This window comes from Azolla caroliniana, unplaced genomic scaffold, assembly GCF_043228905.1.
Source record: "Azolla caroliniana isolate FFs.n. ecotype wild unplaced genomic scaffold, voAzoCaro1.0.p SCAF_2, whole genome shotgun sequence".
In the NCBI taxonomy this organism is placed as follows: domain Eukaryota; kingdom Viridiplantae; phylum Streptophyta; class Polypodiopsida; order Salviniales; family Salviniaceae; genus Azolla; species Azolla caroliniana.
Window position 1 is genome coordinate 18644461 of NW_028230437.1, and position 21057 is coordinate 18665517.

Below are 21057 nucleotides of genomic sequence, written 5' to 3' on the forward strand. Positions count from 1 at the left end.
AATCATCTTGATGCCTGTCTCGAGCCATAAAGACTCTAAATTTCTAGTTTACAATCTAAGTGCCCTTTCTCTTTCTATTCAAAACCCTCAAACTAATCCAAAGGAATTTCTTCCTTCAAGTCTCAATCTTAAGAATCTCCTAGGATTAAAACCCTAAGCCTCCTCTTCTTGCTAATTAAGAGTTCAAGAGAGATTAGCGATAGCATTTAGTGAATACACACTAATCTCCATCCTTTGTTGGTGTTAGACCTCTTTGTATTAAGAATAGTGGAATAAATATGTTATTTTGCTTCTACTTGTTTCTTAAGTGGTTAAGAGAGTAAGCAAGAGAGTGTGAGAGAGAAACTAATATTAATCGTATAATACTAAGTGAGTTAGTAATTAGGAGGCATTTGACAACTACCTCCACATGGTTCGCCACCAATAGGGTATACGCCAATCCGATCCCTAAGCAAACCACATCGATGGGAGGAAGAACTCCATCAATTGATAGAAGTGCTTTTGTGAGGCACACAGAATTGACACAAAACCTTTAGAGCTACATGTAAAAGCTTTATTGAGTTTAAATATGGACATGACAAGGAGATTGAATAGAATGACAGTGAATTAGAGGAGATGGCAGTACCTAATCGTGAACCCCAAATTCCACTATATTGCTCGAGACCATAGCTTAAGAGAGGGTCATTGAAAACATGGACAATGAATTTGAGGAGGAAACAAACAAAGAAGCTATCAACACAATAATAATGTTGCCTCACTATGCAATCCCTAGAGACTTAGGCACTCAGGAGCTAGGATGGTCCAATAAAAGGAATAAAGACCACCACCAAAGCTTTGAACATAAGCAGTCATAATGTGATCCCCGAGAAGTAATGGAGATGATGTGAAGAGGGATAAAAATATGAAGGATGATGCTTAGGGGAGTAGGGAGATGCAAGTGGGATAAGAAAAGCAATGGACACAACTGAATTTTACAAAGAAGTTACATATTGTGGTGTGCATGTGTTCCTTTGTGCCACCCTTTTAGCACACATCTAGCTAAGCGAACCCAAACGAGTACCTTTGTATCGACTATAAATTGAGCAAGAAGTAAGAGACTAAGCAGGTTGGTTTTGATCTCTTTATTGTGCATTTCATAATGGTTTTGATATCTTTATATGCATTTCACAATGGTTTTGATCTTTTTATGTGCATTTCACAATATATGTAATAATTAATGCATACATATCATAAATAGAGAGACAGATATTAGTAGTAGTGGTAGACTGGTAGTGGTAGTGAGTAGGGGTAGGCCATGTGGGGTTACTGAGATAGACATACACACACATGTCACAGAGCTTGAAAAATAGAAGAAAACGAAGGAGCAGACCGTGGGCTCATACAGAAGAAGGAAGGAGAGAGATAAGAAGACAGCACCTCCTGCAACCGACGCGTCGCCTGCTAACAAGAAACAAGAAGCTCCACCGCTTTGCTAATCCTCGGTCGGTACTTCCATCGGGCTATCAATTCGTCCATCCATTTTTGCCGTCGTCATTAATCCATCCCACCCCATCCCTGAATATACATACAAGTTTCGTTTGCTAATAATTTATGGTCTCTTTCATTGCAGGCATTTGGAAGATATGGCATCGCCCTCCTACCGAGTCCAGGTGCTGTACCTGTCGCGTCACTCTGTGAGTCCTCTTTCACTTCTCCGCATTTTTGGCTTCCGCTCATGGTTTTAAGGATTCATCTATTTTAAATTCCACCTGGATAAAACAAACTTCCATGTATTCGATGAACTGGACCCTCTCTTGTTGTCATCCTTGGTGACCCGCCTGTAGACATCTTATTCACCACTAATGTTTAGTACATATTGAGCACTTCACCGCGTTCGGTAAAAAAAAACCTGTTTGACTCTCATCCATGTTGCTGAATGTGGTTGAAAAGTATGCCATTGAGCTGCGACATTTGTGTGTTAATTTTACCCTCGGTATCCCAATGAAAGGATTCTTAATCTAGGTTGATCATTAGTGATCTGTCCTTTGATCTTTAAGTTTTGAAACTCAAATTGAGCCAACGTCCATTGTTATTACTATGCTATCAATTGGTGGATAGCTAAACGTCTATTATGTGCATGCTATGAAAACGCTATCATATAATTGCAAAAAAATTGTAGTAGCGTAGTCATGAGATGATGCTGGAACACAGACTAAGGATCGCTGGATTTCAGAATATAAAGTCGTGTTATGAAGGTAGTGGACATTTTTTCCAGAAAGCTGATCAATGACAGCCTCTTCCATATTAATTGAGAGGAAAATTTAGGACTTATTCCAGAAACTTACAAAGCAGATGGTTGAGTTGAAAATTTTCCTATAAACATTGTTGTAAGAGTTGTTTGAAGACCTAGAAATATTAGCTCATTTGGAATATTCTTTGGATGTGGACACCATATGGGATTTGATATAATATACAAGGTGAATCATCCCTTAAAAGTGCATCAACTTCCTCCCCCCTTAATGTGCATCGATTTCATCTGTGTTACTTTGGTTGTGTTGATGCATTTCTCTTGTATGATGGTACAGTGGTTAGTTATGTTACATTCCTACCCTTGCACTTTGCACATATCCCATTAATGGGTCAGTTGACACTTAGTAATAATATAATAGGATCTCCTCAAGCTTTTGGTCACTTGAGTGAGGTCAGTTTGGGGGATACTTTTGCTACAGGCATTCTACAAGTGCGTCAAATTTCCTCACAACTTCTTATACTGAAATATCAAAGTAATAGATTAGACAAACAGTGGACTATATAGAAGCGTATTTATATATGGAATTGGAGTATTTCTTTATATACAAGCACTTGGGTGCAAAAGCCAATATTTCACCCCATCATTATTCTCATGCTCTTAATTTATGAACTTGGACATGCTTTAATTAATTTGGAATGTACCATGATCGTTTCTGAACTCTTGAAAATATTATTCCAGCTACTTGATTGTGGCTACATAATATTAAAGAAAGCCATTTGTTGTCTGTTCAATTTTTCTCTATAGCATGCAATCAAACTATTCCGTGTTCAGCAATTGAGAGGAATGACACATTTTACTTCACATGTGCGTTTCTCGCTTGATGTGCATTAGCCCTGATGCATTTTCTAGACTTGCATTAACCATCTCTCATTCTAGAGCGTAACCTTTCTATCATGAAAGCTTGTTATGAAATTTGTAAAACCAATATGCTTGCATGTTGATGCAAAACATTAATGTTTTGATGCCTCCAACAAATGAGAAAATATCCAGGATTTATAAATGCATACATCAACATAAAATGATCCAATAAGTTGGCTAAATATATTTCCATCTCCCAAATTTCGTGAATATTGATAGAGCATCACCAACCAGGATTTAATATTGATATTTGTATGAATTTCAATTATAGAACAATGCAGCAGTTTTGACTGTTGAAAACTGCCCGTCCCAGTGTTTTGAGCTCTTTAATTGGAAACCCTCACATTTATGAAAGAAATGTCAATCAAATACCAGGAGGAAATAAATGAATTCCTTACAAAATTTTACAAAAACATAAATACATAATCACATGATATAAGGTCAACTGTAATGCAGTTGAATAGTTTTCACTTTAGAATAGATGATTGTACTTTGACTACTTGGAATTGATATCATTACAAACGTTACAAATAAATATTCATAGGCCATCAGTGACAATATGTTGATAACCTATATGTAGACCTTATATAGTAACCTATCTGGTTTTGAAATTAAAACAGATGATTTAATTTTCACAAAAGCTTGGAATTGATATGGCTCGTGAACTCTACCAATAAATATCCCCTAGGCGTGAATCTCATCTTCATAAAAGTATACTACTAAGCTATGTATAGACATAATGTAATAGCCTATTTTTTTGTGAGATTGGAATGAATGATTGCTGCCTTGTTTTAGGTATTAGATTCTTTTGTTTTGTTTTGAGGAATACTAGGAATTGATATGAGTTGCGAATGTTACAAAAAAACCTGGCACATATGAGCATCATCTGAAGAAAAATACGTTGTTAAGCTATAGATAGACATCATATAGTGGCCTATCTGAGTTTTACGTTACAATGGTTGACTGTGCGTTGGCAAAAACGTGGAACTGATATGGGTTGTGAATGTTACTAAAAAAACTGCGCAGAACATCAGTAAAAAAATGTTTTAGTAAGCTATATATGGACCTCATATAGTAGCATATCTAGGTTTTACTTTAGAATAGATGATTTTGTTGTCGTGTCAACATGGAGTTGATATGGTTTGTGAATGTTACGTACAAATATATACAGGGCATGAGTACCATCTTAATAAAAATATGTTAGCAAAGTATTAGACTACCCTAGTCCCCTACTCTTGGCTCCTCTTCATTTGGAGTCTCTCCTAGCTTTGACATTTATGTCCTTGATTGAATGTTTTCATTTATTCGTACCTTTCTGTGCTTAATAGCTTCGTCCATGAACACAGGAGCCATTAATTGCTTCAAATGCAACTTGAATATTTTCTTTACTTTCAATCATATCTGTGCTGTCCTATAACAATTTGTTTATAAATCAGTAAGTTCCATGATTTATGAACACAATCATGACAAATGCCAAGCACACACTAACTCAAACAAATACTCATAATCTAACAGCCCTATCATTCAAACCATGTCCGTATGTTTTCATTCTAGCTGGATTTGTGAGACATTCTTACAGAGAACAAAATTTGTGAATTACCTAAAATTTTCATTGATCTATTCAAAATGCAAAGAAAGATATAATATGATTTTTGTTAAAATCCTCTAATTTTGCGGAAGATATAATTGATGCACCATCAATTATTTCTAGTTTATTGCCTCTATTAATTAGGAACCATGATCTTAACGGAATTTGCTATTGACTTTAGTTGATGAATATGACTGTATCCACAAAATGTTACACCAATGTGCAGATAAAAACCTTGCTTCAATGAAAAGGTAAGAGTCTTCAACCCTACTAGTAGCATTAATGTGACATTATGGGTGGTGGGCTAATTTGAGTGGATATGCGAATGTTTATCATGTCTGGTGCTTCTTTTCAGAAGCTTGGTGATGGGAATAACATTCAGGTTTGCACATGATGAAGGTCACTTTAATGCCCTTTTACCATGATCTTGAAGTGAAGCTCTACTGCTGAGGATGAAGAATATCATTTTTATTATCCGATATTTTGTGATCTTCTAACATCAAAGGCATAGTGAAACTGTTAACCACAAAGTATACCTAGGGATCATACTCTTAATATAATGTGGACATTACTTTGTGTATAGGCTGATTTTGGAATTTCATAATTCAGCAAGTTAGCTTACAACAACATATGAATAGACTGTCAAGTTATTTTTTGACAAACCTATCGATCTATATTACGTGAAAGAACATTTAAGACACTAGTTTTAGCATTGATAGATCAGTTCTACGATCATTGAAATATCACCATTAAGATAACTAGTGTTTACATTCCATAAAAGAAAAATGTTTATTTGTCATTTTAGATATTCAGTTATATCAGTGGGTCTCTATATTCTTGCTTGTACTGAGAAAATACCTGACTTCACCTTTTGATTGATAAATATTTCCCAAATTCCCACTTATTTTCCCTTTTAGTTGATCGATATTTCTCATTTGTGAAAAATAAATGTCTCCCTGTTAATTGGATAAAATAGACTACAAAGTTTGTTGATTTGCCCTCATATGTGGCACTAGATATTGTTTATTCGTATGAGTGCGCAAATTTTCTATTCTTTCTAAATTATATTTCACATGGAACATAACATTGACTTCATCCTTACATTGTGACCCGACCAATATCGCCCCTCACATCCATCATCGTTGGTATCTCTTGTTAATGGTAGTTCTATCTACTGTGTAACTTCCATTGTCTACCCCCTTCTCCTCACCATGTCCTATCTTCTATGATTTATAAGTTTCTCTTCAATGAACTTTTCATACATCAACCTTATTATTGTGTGTATATCCACATGGAAAGTTCTGGTACTTTGGGCATTGTTACAAAAATCATGGGATTAGGCCCTTAACAATTTTTTATCGACCTGTCAAGCGAACTCACTTTTTTCTTTTTTGTCAACACAATAACCAACTCCTTTGCCTTTGCCAATCTGCTCAAGCATGTTTTTTTATCTGTGATTCTTTTCTCACCCTAATCCTTTCATCGTTAATGCCTCCCTTTTCATCTTTGTTCTACCTTGTATTAGTGAAGGCCACAACCAGTTGTGAGGTGCCAAGAACTTCTCTTCCTCTGCCAAGATTGTGGTTCTCAAACAGTGGGGTTTTCCTCCTCTTTGGTTTTAACAATGTAGCATGTCCACAGATTGGCGAATTACAAATAGATGTAAACAAACACTTTAGTCAAACCACTTCTTCTATCATCACCTCTATATCATACATCATCATCAAGAACTTGTGTCGTCTTTTGTTACCTCCCCTTTTTGCTTTTGCTTTCACATTGGGTTGATGACATGTCATTCCAAAATCGTGGGATTGCATGCGCTTTGGGATAGATGCCATTCCAAAACTAAGAGGATGTGAGAGGAATGGACAATCGAGGTGTACATAATGACAAATATGGACAAAATAAATATATATGGGTTTAGAACAGGGAAACAATTGAGAGTAATCCAATTTAACTCAAATAAAGTTCAAGATCTGTGTGAACATGAAGATATTAATCCTAAGATGAAGAGACAATAGTGGACGATTATAAAAATTTGTGGATTATAGTTTAACAACCAGGTTTACGATAATTAGGTGAGAGATAAGTAAAAGATATTAGGAAATAGCTTGGATAATTTTGGTCTGAGCATGCATTTGGATCCCCTCACAAGATTAATCCTTAAAGATAGCTAATCATGTTAGCACTTAATGATTTCTTGCAAGTCAATCAGGCAATGATCTCACCCCATCTCAAATACCACATCCCAGAGAAAACATGGGACGAGTCTTGACACATGGAAGAAAGTAAAATGGGTTGTATTTAGAGATGTTAAGGTCATTATGATAAAAAAAGGAGCCATGTTATGGTGTATAGACTATGAGACCGTATGCATGACTATATAGAATTGCCATGTCTCTCTAAGGACAAATGGTGGGACCCCATCTCAAATAGCACATCCTAGAGAAAACATGGGACAAGTGCTCGGCACAATGTGGAAGAAAGGAAAATGTATTTAGAGATAGTAAGGTCATTATTATAAAAAATGGAACCATGTTAAGATGTACGGCCTATGAGACCTTATGCATGACTATATGGAATTGCAATGTGTCTCTAAGGACAAATGGCAGAACCCATCAATGCATTGGTAGTGAACTCCATAATGTACAATGATACTGATGGGATTCGGTGTGTCGTTCCCAACCACAGATACCAAGGAGCACTAGAGGCTTTCAAGGACTCCCATGTATTGTTCAAAAAAGAGCTTCGTAATAGAGTGCATCTTGTGCATAAAGATGTAGATGCGCATTATATGTGGATATGAATCTAAGAGGGGAACTAAGGGAATTGTACATTGCAATTTTCTACTTTTCACCTACGTAGTCGAGGTTTGCACCTCTTGGAGGACAACTATATCGACCAATATATGCCAATATTATAAGCCTCACTACTATGCGAGATATAGTAGTATTAGGAGTCTTCAATTTGTGAAGCAATGTGTGAACTATGCTTGACACTAGTGAGGCTATCTATGGAGAAATTATTGTAGAATAATTTTCTTTAAAGCAATGGACTCAAGATATGGCTAAAGTAACAAAATATGGCAAAGACTGTCTAGCCTTGGTGAATCCACATGGATTTGTGATATAATGATTTGTTCCGGTAACCATAATACATGGTTTGGCATGTAATCCAAAAGGACATGCAAGCAAATTGGATTACTTATATCCGAAATGTCTTATATCCGAAATAATAGAGTTCTCTACGATTGGTTGCAGACCTATTACATTGGAAGGAAATCATGCATAAGTACACTTTGAGATGAAGGATGGATGCAAACGGAAGATAATTTATCTATGTAATTGAGTATATAATGGCATGCTAGAATCGGATCCGTTCACACAGGCTTGTGAAAGTCAAAGGCAATGGACACGAGCTTGTTCAAGCTATACAAAATAGTTGGTATGATAAGGCAGTCATGATACAAGGAGATGCTTGGAAATATGGAGTAACTTAGAGGATACACACAAACAAGCATAAGCAACCTTCCAATGCCTCATACGGAAGAAGAAGAGATCATATTTAGCTAAGTATGAACCACATCTGTATCTCTTATTCTTAAGGAAAGAGAGTAAAGGACCATGGAATATGTTTAATGAGAGGCAACCTACCACACAATTGACCTCACCTTAGGTGTGGTATGAATATGAAAAGGCATGCCCACATGGATCACTCACATGTGAATCCAGCCTTTTTACTCCAGAATATGTAAGAAACAACATTGATTGTTTACAACTTGGGAAGGCCCAATATCATAATGGATTGTTAGGTGACGACTTTATCTACGCCAATGACAACTTGCTCTCATTGTTAGCACACATTTGCAAGAGCTATGCTGGGTAGGACATAACATTGAGCCAATATTCAAGCGTGGAGACCCATGATTCCTATCAATTATAGGAGAACCATGTTTGGCCATTACTTCGTTAAACTATATGGCTTGATCTTGAGTCAGGGTTGAGTATATGGGCAGCGCAAAACAGTTGTCGTTTAGCTGGATAGGCAGGATTATGGAAAGGATTGACAACGTTTGGTACCCTAATTGAGGAGGACAGAGCCCATAATAAGAGGATTTATTCCTACCTAGTGGATTTTTAAAAAGCCTTCAACACTATACCATGTGGTCTGCTCATGTAGTGGTGTCCCTATAGATATGCAATGGCCTAGAACCTATATTGAATGAATGCATTTCAAGAAAGCGTGGTCGCCAAATGGTTGTTGGAGGCTAGGGCTAGTACAATTGAAGTAAAACAAGGATGGTCACTGCCACCAAATCTCCTTGGTCTCTACATTAATGAGGTATTGCATTACATGGGAAGGTTCGGGGATTCGGGATCAAGCCTAATAGGTATAGCCATACAAAAACTACCATATGTTAATAATATTGTGTTGATCTCTAACATTACACAGGGACTATAAAAACATCTAAAGGCCGCAAAAGTATTTTTTACGAACAAAGGTTTGTCAGTACACAGATAAATCTAAAGAGATGATGTTAACATCACTCAAGCATGAGTAACAACATTACAGCCATAAAATTCTCAGGAGGGGAAAAGATGGCATACACACGATCCGATAAGACTAAGATTCACAAGGGCTCAGTTGTCTTGATGGGAGGTTGCTTGTGCTTGACTTTCTTGTGGATTTGTAAATCTTATGCAATTTGCAAATTGGCAGTTCTAACAGACACAAACTAAATTGTGACTATTTGATACACTTGTAGCACCAACTCTTCTCTATGGGAAATATTCGAATGTATCTAGTTCAGGAACCTTCTAGACTGTGATATTGTTGAATCAAACTTCATAGGAAGACTGATGTTTGTCTCTTTAAGGATTCCTTGAGTTCCCTTTCCTTCTTGTTGTAGACATGATAGTCGCTACAAACTCCTCGTGTTGTTGTTTCTTCTCAATGGTAATTTGTTGAAGATCACCCAATAGGCATTGATTTTCTTGTTCCATCACCATGGAATTTCAGCACCATGGAGAGAGGGAAAAGAAATAGATTATAACAAAAGGGAAGAGTGCAAAGGATAGGAATATGCGAATGGTGGGCTAATTTGAGTGGATATGCGAATGTTTATCATGTCTGGTTCTTCTTTTCAGAAGCTTGGTGATGGGAATAACATTCAGGCTTGCACATGATGAAGGTCACTTTAATGCCCTTTTACCATGATCTTGAAGTGAAGCCCTACTGCTGAGGATGAAGAATACCATTTTTATCATCCGATATTTTGTGATCTTCTAACATCAAAGGCATAGTGAACCTGTTAACCACAAAGTATACGTAGGGACCATAGTCTTAATATAATGTGGACACTACTTTGTGTATAGGCTGATTTTGGAATTTCATAATTCAGCAAGTTAGCTTACACCAACATATGAATAGACTGTCAAGTTATTTTTTGACAAACCTATTGATCTATATTACATCAAAGAACATTTAAGACAGTAGTTTTAGCATTGATAGATCAGTTCAACGAGCATTGAAATATCACCATTAAGATAACTAGTTGGCTTCTAAAAGAGGAACACAACCATCTTGCAATGTTGCTGTCTACATTCCATAAAAGAAAAATGTTTATTTGTCATTTTAGATATTCAGTTATATCAGTGGGTCTCTATATTCTTGCTTGTACTGAGAAAATACCTGACTTCACCTTTTGATTGATAAATATTTCCCAAATTCCCACTTATTTTCCCTTTTAATTGATCGATATTTCTCATTTGTGAGGAATGTCTTTGTTTACACTTCTTTGCCCTTTTCTCTATGAAATCCTCTTTTCCTTGTGCACCCATTGATTCAACAAGAAACAATTTTTACTATAGTTAGTTACCCACGCCCCAAACGATTTGTCACAACATCATGAATTATTATTATTTTTCCTAAGTCACATTGATTGTGATGAGTTAGTTAGCCTCTTATTAGTTCACGCATCCACATAACTTTCTTAATTATGCTTGATAAAAGAGGTTTTGGCTTCAAAGGCTTCCAACTCATGTTTCAGCTATGATTATTCTGTATGATATGGCAATGTTGGAAAGCTTTGAAATTGATGTACAAGATACCATTTTGTAAAACAGTTGCAATAATGTACACACCAATGACACAAGTCTATATATTTAGCTTGATCCCAATTACATTCCCAATAGTGCTATTTTGGCCGTTACAAAGTGCGTCAATTCTATCTACACTAATTCTGCTGGTTGTGGAAATTGCTATTTAAACTCCTATTGCTAAGAAAATGGTTCATACATGTGTATGGTGGGCTATTGTATTGTAGCATATTAAAGTTTATCTCAATTTCAATCTCAAAAAGATAAAGCCATTAGGATGAAGGGAACTGTGGATGTGAACATCTCATAACGGCTAATAACCAATAATGTAAATAGTAATTATGGAAAGTTCAAAGCTAGAATTTGAGCATGGCACGCTTTCAAAGTCATAGTTGCAGGTTAATATGCTATATCATGTGGTCTCCCAATTTTGAAGAATATACCTATACAATCTTTTAATCAGTGAAAAATCCTATAAGAATACTATCTCTTCTTAAAGATCTTTCAAGTAAGTAGACACACATATGAATCCTTGCAGGTTAATCAAATTGAATGAGGAATTGTTGCTTGATAACCATAAAATATTGGCTCCAGTTTGAGCAAACATGACATCGAAATAAGTATTGCCGCCATGTATGGATTACTACCAGGCTGATCCAGCATAAGAAAACTGTTTTCATTTATAACCAGAGCTTAACTTGATTTTCGAAACTCGAGCTTCCAAATATTCACAAATTATATTTGCGAAAAATCCAAAACATCAGGGAATCTCTATAAAATTGTTTTATTGTTTGATATTTCTGGCTTCACATGTTACAGTTATCGACTAATCAAGGTAATTAGTAATTCGATCACGACCCCATACTCAGCCTTTAGATCTCACATGTATCTGAAGAACAACTATGATTGTTTGGGTATCCAAAGCCTATCAATCAATATAGAAACTTAGAAGTTTTGCAAACTCCTTAGGTATTTAATACTATTATATATTTGCAACTTCCTGCATGAACATCTCTACGTTAATCCTACTTTATTATATCTATCCAATGCTTGCTTCTTGTAATGAATGTTATGACATTTACTATTTTTCACCCCTCAAGCATTTTCTACTTTTGCATGTTCTACTACAATGGGAAGTAGAACATGGTAGACCAAAAACGCTATATGTAGACCCCTCCGTGCCTAAGCAAGATTCTGGAATGATAAAACAAATATATATTTTGAGCAACTGCATCGGGATATTAAAATTATGGTAGTATAATGTGGAGATAAACATGCATTTCTTAATTTTGTAGCAAAAACTAGCTTTAACATTTTTCTGTAGGTAAATATAATGATATAACTAGGAGAGACAGTATTATGAATTGGCTACTAATGATGGGAAATAAATGAAAAGATTAAGAGAAGTAACAGTTTTGAGTGTGTGTAGAAACATCAGGTCGACCAACCCTAAGAGGAGGACCAGAGATGAGCGTAGAAGCCTATCCCTAAATTAATGCCACAGAAGTTCAGATGGATACAAATCCTTATCATTAGAGATGTGGCTCACCAACACCATCTCAAAGATGGATGGCGTAATGAAGGGAGTATCTAGTCCGCCTGACATAGATCAATCAACTCCTTAGGCTCCTAGATCACCGCATGTTCCCACGTGACAGAGGTCCTTATGATCTGGCGGATATCCTTATTGGCCTCTTTTAGGTTATGCCCCCCCAATACACATTTTTAAGCCTTAAATTCATATCCAATAATTCAGTTGCATGGCTGATGCTACTGGTATAATTCAGGGTGCAATATGTTTATACTAATGCTATAGGAAATTCCATGAAAGCATTCAAAGGTAATTCCATATTTTATGTAAGTCTATTATTAACTAACTGTGCTAATAGATCAACAGATGTAACAAAATTTCTTGTTGCTCTCTGATTATCAGAACATTTTTCGTTTCTGAAAACTTGCTTCACAGACGAGAAGGTGTGATTCTGATTGAATACTAAGCTAGGAAGAATTGATGGAATGAGGTAAACAACTTTTTAATCCCTCCCAGAGGGGAACCCTGTATTAGCTATTTTGGGTATTATAACCTTGTATCTTGGATTAATGGGCACTACCCCATGCCATTAACGCTAATTTGGTGGGGGTAGACATCATTCATGTTAAATACATATAATTCTCTCTAAGCATGTGAAGTACAGCCTCTCAACATCCACCATGGCTAACTTGTATATTCCCTAGTAACTGGTTTCTACTCTCCACAACATAAGAGAACTGCAAGCATGTGAAGCATCCACCATGGCTAACTTCCTTGTCAGTATGGATTTTTGTTACTAAGTTCCAACAATGCAGTTACATGGTGGAAGCAAAAACAAAAACATTAATGTCAAAACTTGTTGACACTGATCACAATTCATTCCCAGTTGACATTGTACACTGCCTAGGATCATTCACATTGACACAACTGAAATGAAAGCCATAATTCCATTGGGTTCATGCTTAATAATTGCTCATCTCTACATTTTCCTATACAAAGCGTTGACTAATTTAGATGTTTGTCCATACCTCCCAATATATGGCAGTCAGTCATTAAGGACCCCTTTTGCATGAACTTTGGAGTGAATGGTTTGAATAGTGTGTAACTAACAAATCACTGAAAAGTTACATGATTAATACTTCCACAATGACCCCATTCCATGACAAATGCTATCTTCTCTTGATCTCTAGGCTATGTGGATTGGCTTCATATAGCAATCGATGAACATGTCTAGGAAGCCATTAGTCTCCAGCCCCACAATTGTTGTGAGAATGACATCCATGAAGGGCTGTGGCCCAAAGGGTCACACATTGATTGCATTCGCACAACCTGCCTTTCTTCTCATCGAGGATGGCTGTTGAGCCTACCGGCCCGTTTCTTATTTTATTGGGCTTATGAATTTGCGAGAATGTACATTATTGATCTTCCTCATTTACTTCTCATGGATGATTTGGAAACCTCTTATACCGCATCTGTTGAACTGGTAGCTTTTCCTTCAAAGTGAGTTTTGTGTTGATAAAGTTTAGGATTTGGACCCTTCAATATACAGAGTCACATATATATTCATGCCTTCATTTTAAAACATCCATCAAATTAAGGTAACATGTATGGTTGACCAAGCCCTAAACCTCCTAAGAGTAAGGTAACATGTATGGCTGAACAAGCACTAATCATCCTAATAATAAGGTAACATGTATATTCGATTGAGCAGTATATAGTCTTTTAACTCTCATGACAATGTTGTCTAGAGCTTTACCGACCAGATGTTATCGTCTTTTCTTTGCTTTGATGTGTATTTCTCACATGTCTTTTCCTTTTATGAGCGTATAAAATAAAATTGCATTATTAGATATTGGAAAATACACATTAGCACAAAGATTTTGTTGTGAAAGATCTTTCCAGAGCATTAGAACAGCATATCAATGTTTTAAGTAGAAACATATGCATGAAGGCATGTTGCTGCATATAGTGTCTGGCACATATACTACTAACTTTGGTACTCCTCTAACAACATTGATTTGAGGAGGAAGTCATGTTGGTTAGTGTAGAGATCCAAAGCCCAAAATGTTAGTTGCTAATAAATTGCTAAATATGTATGTGTATGGAGATATATTGGTACAATTGTCATACAGATTCTTCTCTACACAGTCGAAACCTAGGGACTGAGTTTTAACAAGACCAAATAGCTTGAAAGTTTTGTAGATATGTCATTTATTCTCAATGATTGCCTGCATGATAAGGAGCAAAGCATCAATGATCCATGATATAATTCAGCTGAAGATGGGAGCAGCCCCAATGATCATTGAAGCATTATTCCTATTAGTGATTGATGTCCAACAACATTATCAACTTGGATAATGAAGAACATGTGACGGTAGGAAAATCTCCCACTATAAGGCACTTTTTATTGACATCAGAGGATGGATTCATCTCTGGACCTATTCATTGCGTAGTACAATAGGGCAATGGTAGACCTCTTAACATCAATTACAGATTGTGGTTAGCAAATATGCACACACACACACACACACATCTTGATGAAAATATTTGCCAATTGTGTTTCCAAGGAGCAGAAACTGAACTGAAGAACATTCATTTTATCACTCTATTGGTTTTTATGAAATAAGAGGGAGATACCATTGCCTATTTAACCAAGGCCATTTGAATATGAATAGGACCACCGGTGGTTGGGGCTATGCTTGCTCATATAAGATGAGGAGATTTTCTTTAAACCTACTTTTTTTAGATACTTTCTTGATGTTCAGCTAGGTACGGAAACATTTTAAAGAGGACTGATTGACTCTTGAAAAGATATGAAGATATATTTGGGACGGCCTAGGATCACGATGGATTGGTTGGTGAGCACTTTATCTATGCCCGTGAAAACTTGCTCCCATTGCTAGCACACATTGTTAATAGAGCCATGTGTGAAGGTTTCCCTACTAGATGAACTCAATTTACCATGGTGCCAATCCTCAAGAGTGGAGACCCCATGATGCGAAGCAACTATAGGACAATCATGATTGGCCATTACTTGGTTAAATTATATGGCTTGATTCTGGAGTCAGAACTGAGGATATGGGCAACGCGAAATGGTTGTTCAGCTTGATAGGCAGGCTTTTGGAAGGGGTTCACAACTTTGGATCACTTATTGACCCTCCGAGCCCTTGTCGAGGAGGGTAGAGCCCATATAAGAGGATTTATTGCTGCTTTGTAGATTTCCGAAAAACCTTTGACTTATGCTACGTTCTCGGCTTATGCAAAGGCTAGAAGCCCCTGGTGTTCCTGCAGACATGCAATGGGGAATCTATGCACTTTATGAATCCGTGTTAGGGAAACTGTAGTCTTCCAAGGTTTGTCAAAGGTGGTGGCTACCACAATATGAAGGAAGCAAGGATGCCCACTATCGCCCACACTCTTTGGTCTCTATGTAGATGAGGTATCACATGAAATAGAGGGATTTGGGAGCATGCCTAGCGGGTATAGCTCTACAAATATTACTATATGCTGATGATTTTGTGTTGATTTCTGACTCTCTAGAGAGACTAAAAAGAACTATTTTGTACTGAAAAAGGTTTGTCGGTAAACATGGATGATACTAAAATGATGATGCTTAACACCACTGTCAAGCATGGGTAACAAGATTAGCACCAGATTCTTCTTGGGAAAGGAAAAGGTGTAATACACACGCTCCTGCACATACTTAGGAGTAACATTTATAGGGTCTAGGTTCTCCCGACGGGAGGCAGCTTGTGGCCAAGTTACTCGTGGATATGAAGGCCATGGTGCTTTCAAAAGACAATGTGCATATTTGTAGTTCTAACAGCCACGGACTAAGTTGTGGTTATTTGATATACTTGTCACACCAACTCTTCTCTATGGAGTAGAAACATGGGGATCGAGTCTTAACAGGGCAAATCATTGGAAAGATTTAGAGACACATTTCTTGTCAATGATTGCTTTCATTGTAAGGAGCAAAACATCAGTGCTCCATGATATAATCCCGACAGAGATGGGAGCAGCCCCTATAATCACCAAGGTATTGTTCCGATTGGTGAGCTATATCCAACGTCTTTGGGAGCTTCTTAAAGAAAGGTACCCAAGGTTGGCACTTATGTCATCAAGACAAATGGCTGAAAATGGAGACATTCATTGTTGTATTTTGAAATGCAACACTGGTTCAAGTCATATGGCATAACCATAAATGCACTATCCCCATTCCAATATAGCTTGGAGCGTTACCATCTAAATATGACCTAAGTGGAATCCGAAGAACACTATATTTGTTTTTGTAGTGTCTTTTACGAAATAAGAAAGAGATACCATTGTGGCCTCATTAAACAAGGCTTTGGCCCACTACAAAGTAATGGAATATGAGGACCAGCGGTGCCTTGGACTTTTCTTGCTAGATCTCAAGAAACATAAGTAAAAGTTGTCGAAGGACAACAATATAGCCACACAAACTCATTCATAGAGAACAATCACAACTTTCTTGAGCTTCATCATCGGTACTAATGCTACAAGTAAATCAAAGACTACACAAATGGGTTATAATATATCTATCTTGAGAATTTTACATGTGCCGAAAACCAGATTGTTTGGTCAGTTTTGATCTTATTTACTTTTATATTTACTCAATAATATTTATTGTATGTTGATGTAATCTCTTGTTAAAAGATGTTAATATTTCTTTCTTTCGTTCTACTAATTTTGTAGTTGATGCAACCAACCAACGCTCTGTACGTGGGTGAAGAAGAAGAAGAAGAAGATGGGGAGGAGAGTCATGACAATGCTGTGTGCTGATCATGCAGCAAGTTGTTGGAGGAGCTCACATAATGAGCAGGCTCTGCAACTCAGATGTATTCATTCAATATTTCACTGCAATTACGATTAGTGAGTAATGAGGTTCTGCAACTCAGGTATATCCATTCAATGTTACTCTGATTACTATTGATGAATAATGAGGATCTGCAACTCATATATTCACTCAATATGATTCCAATTACCAATGGTGATTAGGGAGGTTCTGCAACTCAGGTATATATTCATTCAATGTTACTCCGATTACTATTGATTATAATGAGAAACTGCAAGTAAGATATATCCACTGAATATGACTCCGATTACTATTGATGAATAATGAGGTTCTGCAACTCAGGCATATTCATTCAATGTTATTCTGATAACACTATTGGTGAATAATGAGGTTCTGCAACTCAGATATATTTTACTCAATATGACTCCAATTACCGTTGACGTTAGCTAGATACGTGTGGTGGCTCTCGAGGAGAGTCAATGATAGTTTGGGTTATATTGGTACCCTACTAACAGTCCCTACTGTCTAGGAGAGTCAATAATCATAGTACCCATGATCAAGGTGATTGTTCATTTACAGTTAGTCAGCCAAATTGCCTTTCAGTTTCCGTACTTATACCAGGTATTTATTGTCTGAGATGATGGATGAAGTGGATGGGGAAAGTATGCAATGTCGTCAAATTGTATCATAGGTAAGTGATATGTTTTAAAGTAAGATATGTTTAAACTTACTTTAAAACATATTGTTCCACACAATTCGACCACAAGTTGGGTCACACCTCAAAATGGTGTAGAACACTGAGAGTTTTTATTCGATGGAAGTCATTTTATTTGACTATACTTCTACTTTGCTAATGTTCAAAATAAAGCTTTCAATACGATGTCATGTGAGTAAAATACTTCAGCATGGTCTATTGATTGAGTGAATGCATCTTACTTTGAAGTACATTTCGCCATCGGCATCGGCATTACTATTGCTTATAGCAGGAACAAATCTGTGTTAGGAAAACTGGAGTCTTCCAAGGGTTTGTCAGAGGTGGTGGCTGGCACAATTGGAGTGAAGCAAGGATGCCTACTATCACCCACTCTCTTCGGTCTCTATATAGAATCTGATGAGGTATCACATTACATAGAGGGATTTGAGGTGGGTATAGCTATACAAATATTACAATATGTTGATGATTTTATGTTAATTTCTAACTCTCTAGAGAGACTAAAAGAAACACTAAATGCCTTCAAACTATTTTGTACGGACAAAGGTTTGTCAGTAAACATGGATAATACTAAAATGATCACCCACTCTCTTCGGTCTCATATAGATGAGGTATCACATTAAATAGAGGGATTTGGGAGCATGCCTAGCGGGTATAGCTCTACAAATATTACTATATGCTGATGGTTTTGTGTTGATTTCTAACTGTCTAAAGAGACTAAAAAAAACTCTTTTGTATGGAAAAATGTTTGTAAGTAAACATGGATGATACTAAAGTGATGGTGCTTAACACCACTCTCAAGCATGGGTAACAAGATTAAAACCAAATTCAACTTGGGAGAGGAAAAGATGGAATACACATGCTTCTACACATTTATAGGGCCTAGGTTCTCCTTAAGGGAAGCAGCTTGTGGCCAAGTCACTCGTGGATACCCATGGTGCTTTCGAGAGATAATGTGCACATTTGTATTTCACATGGAGCAAAACATTAATGCTCCATGATATAATCCCGACAAAGATGGGAGCAACCCATATAATCACCAAGGTGTTGTTCCAATCAGTGACCTATACCCAATGTCTTTGGGAGCTTCCTAAAGAAAGGTACCCAAGGTTGGCACTTATCTCATCAAGACAACTGATTGAAAATGAAGACATTCATTGTTGGTTTTCTGAAATACAACAAGGGTTCGAGTCATATGGCATAACCATAAATGTACTATCCCCATTCCAATATAGCTTGGAGTGTCACCATCTAAACATGACCAAAGTGGAATGCGAAGAACGCTATTACTTTTTGTAGTGTCTTTTATGAAATCATGAGATACCATTGCCTCTTTAAACAAGGCTTTGGCCCTCATACTTAGGAGTAACAGCTATAGGGCCTAGGTTCTCCTTATGAGAGGCAGCTTGTGGCCAAGTTACTCGTGGACATGAAGCCCATGGTGATTTCGGAAGACAAGGTGCATATTTGTAGTTCTATGAGCCACAAACTAAGTTGTGGTTATTTGATATACTTGTCACACCAACTCTTCTCTATGGAGTAGAAACATGGGGATCGATGAATAGGGCTAGTTTGGGTCAAATATGATGAATAACCCTATATTCATTCAATGTTGCTCTAATTACTATTGATGAATAATGAGGAATTGAAAGTAAGATACATTCACTCAATATGACTCCGATTACTAATGAATAATGAGGTTCTGCCACTCAAGCATATCCATTCAATGTTTCTGATAACACTATTGATGAATAATGAGGTTCTGCAACTCATATATATTCACTCAATGAGTCCAATCGCCGCTGATGTTAAGTTAGATAGGTGTGGCTCTCTTGAAAAGCAATAGTTTGGGTTATATTTGTACCCTACTAACAATCCCTACTATCTAGGAGAGTCAATAATCATAGTACCCATGATGAAGGTGATTGTTCATTTACAATTAATCAACCAAATTGCCTTTAAGATATGGAGCCTAGTACATTAGCATGTGTTGCACCAGGCGTGCATGGACTTGCCATGGTTTGTTTATTCATGCATGGTATTCATGAATGGATGTATCTTGCATGGAATGGAAGATTCAGACCTCATTGAATGACCCTAAAGACAAAAGAACACTTATTTACAATGTCGTGTCCATCATTTTGTTAATGTATATAGTTATCTTCCCACCATTTCATATATGGAAATTCCTTCATAAATGCACATGGAAGTTCCTTCAAGCTGGAACCATTCCTGTAATAATATAGTGAATACTTATGAATTTAGTTGATTATCTTGAAATAAATGGTGTAGAATTCTGAGAGTTTTTATTGGATAGAAGTCATTTTATTCGACTATACTTCTACTTTGTTAACATCCAAAATAAAGCTTTCAATATGATGTCATCTGAGTAAAATACTTCTGCATTGTCTATTGATTGAGTCAATGTATTATCTTAGTTTGAAGCACATTTCGACTCCCTGCCATCACCATTGCTTACAGCAGGAACAAATCTGCAATCATGTCTGCTTTGAAAAAATTTGAAAAAATCAAGCCATTATGTGTTTGATATAGCATAAAAGATGTTATAACCATAGCACAAAAGATGTTATAACCATCTCATCTGAACATGTTGATATTCATTTGCATAGCACTATATTTGCAGTGTTTTTCATGCTGAAATCATCTTTAATATGTATAAGATGATTTTTCAAAACCGTAACAAATCTTTGTCAACAAATAAAGACTACACAATTACAATACGAAGTTCTCAGACGGACAGTTTCAAATGTTTTGAGGATGCCTAGTGAATAAAAAAATTTAAAATAATGCAAGTGTTCAGATTATTTATGATTACAATATTTCTATTGTATTTGAAACAAGATTTTTAAGATGGAAGGGGTATTTTCCTGGAATTATAATTGACAGAATGACTATAACAGGTATACATGAGTGCTAAAAGTTGGTCATTATTGTAGGTGCTTGCAGCATCAGATTCTATTGAACTACTAATATCATTGTCAATGATATGGTAAGAGGAGATGAAGCTCATGATCATCTTATGTTCTACCTCATCTTCTAAGTGCAGACCATGATCATAAGGTCTTAATTCCATTTACTACAACACATACATGTATTAGTCCTGTGTATGTATGTGTCAAAGAGAGAGAGAGAGATTGTTTTTA

At 36.5% G+C, this 21057-nt stretch overlaps 1 protein-coding gene across 3 annotated transcripts; it reads left to right on the top strand.

Moving 5' to 3' along the window:
- Positions 1-1301: 1301 nt before the first annotated feature.
- Positions 1302-20957, top strand: LOC147867473 (uncharacterized). Of its 3 annotated transcripts, none has more exons than XM_087315261.1 (6): positions 1302-1481; positions 1610-1673; positions 17082-17509; positions 17572-17872; positions 18185-18297; positions 20851-20933. In XM_087315261.1, the coding sequence occupies exons 4-6, from the start codon at positions 17851-17853 to the stop codon at positions 20905-20907; spliced, it is 192 nt and encodes a 63-aa protein (XP_087171387.1). In that variant the 5' UTR covers positions 1302-1481; positions 1610-1673; positions 17082-17509; positions 17572-17850; the 3' UTR covers positions 20908-20933. The 3 variants fall into 2 exon arrangements, 1 of the variants encoding a protein (XP_087171387.1); XR_015529350.1 differs by lacking the exon at positions 18185-18297 and having other exon boundaries at positions 20851-20957.
- Positions 20958-21057: the final 100 nt, after the last annotated feature.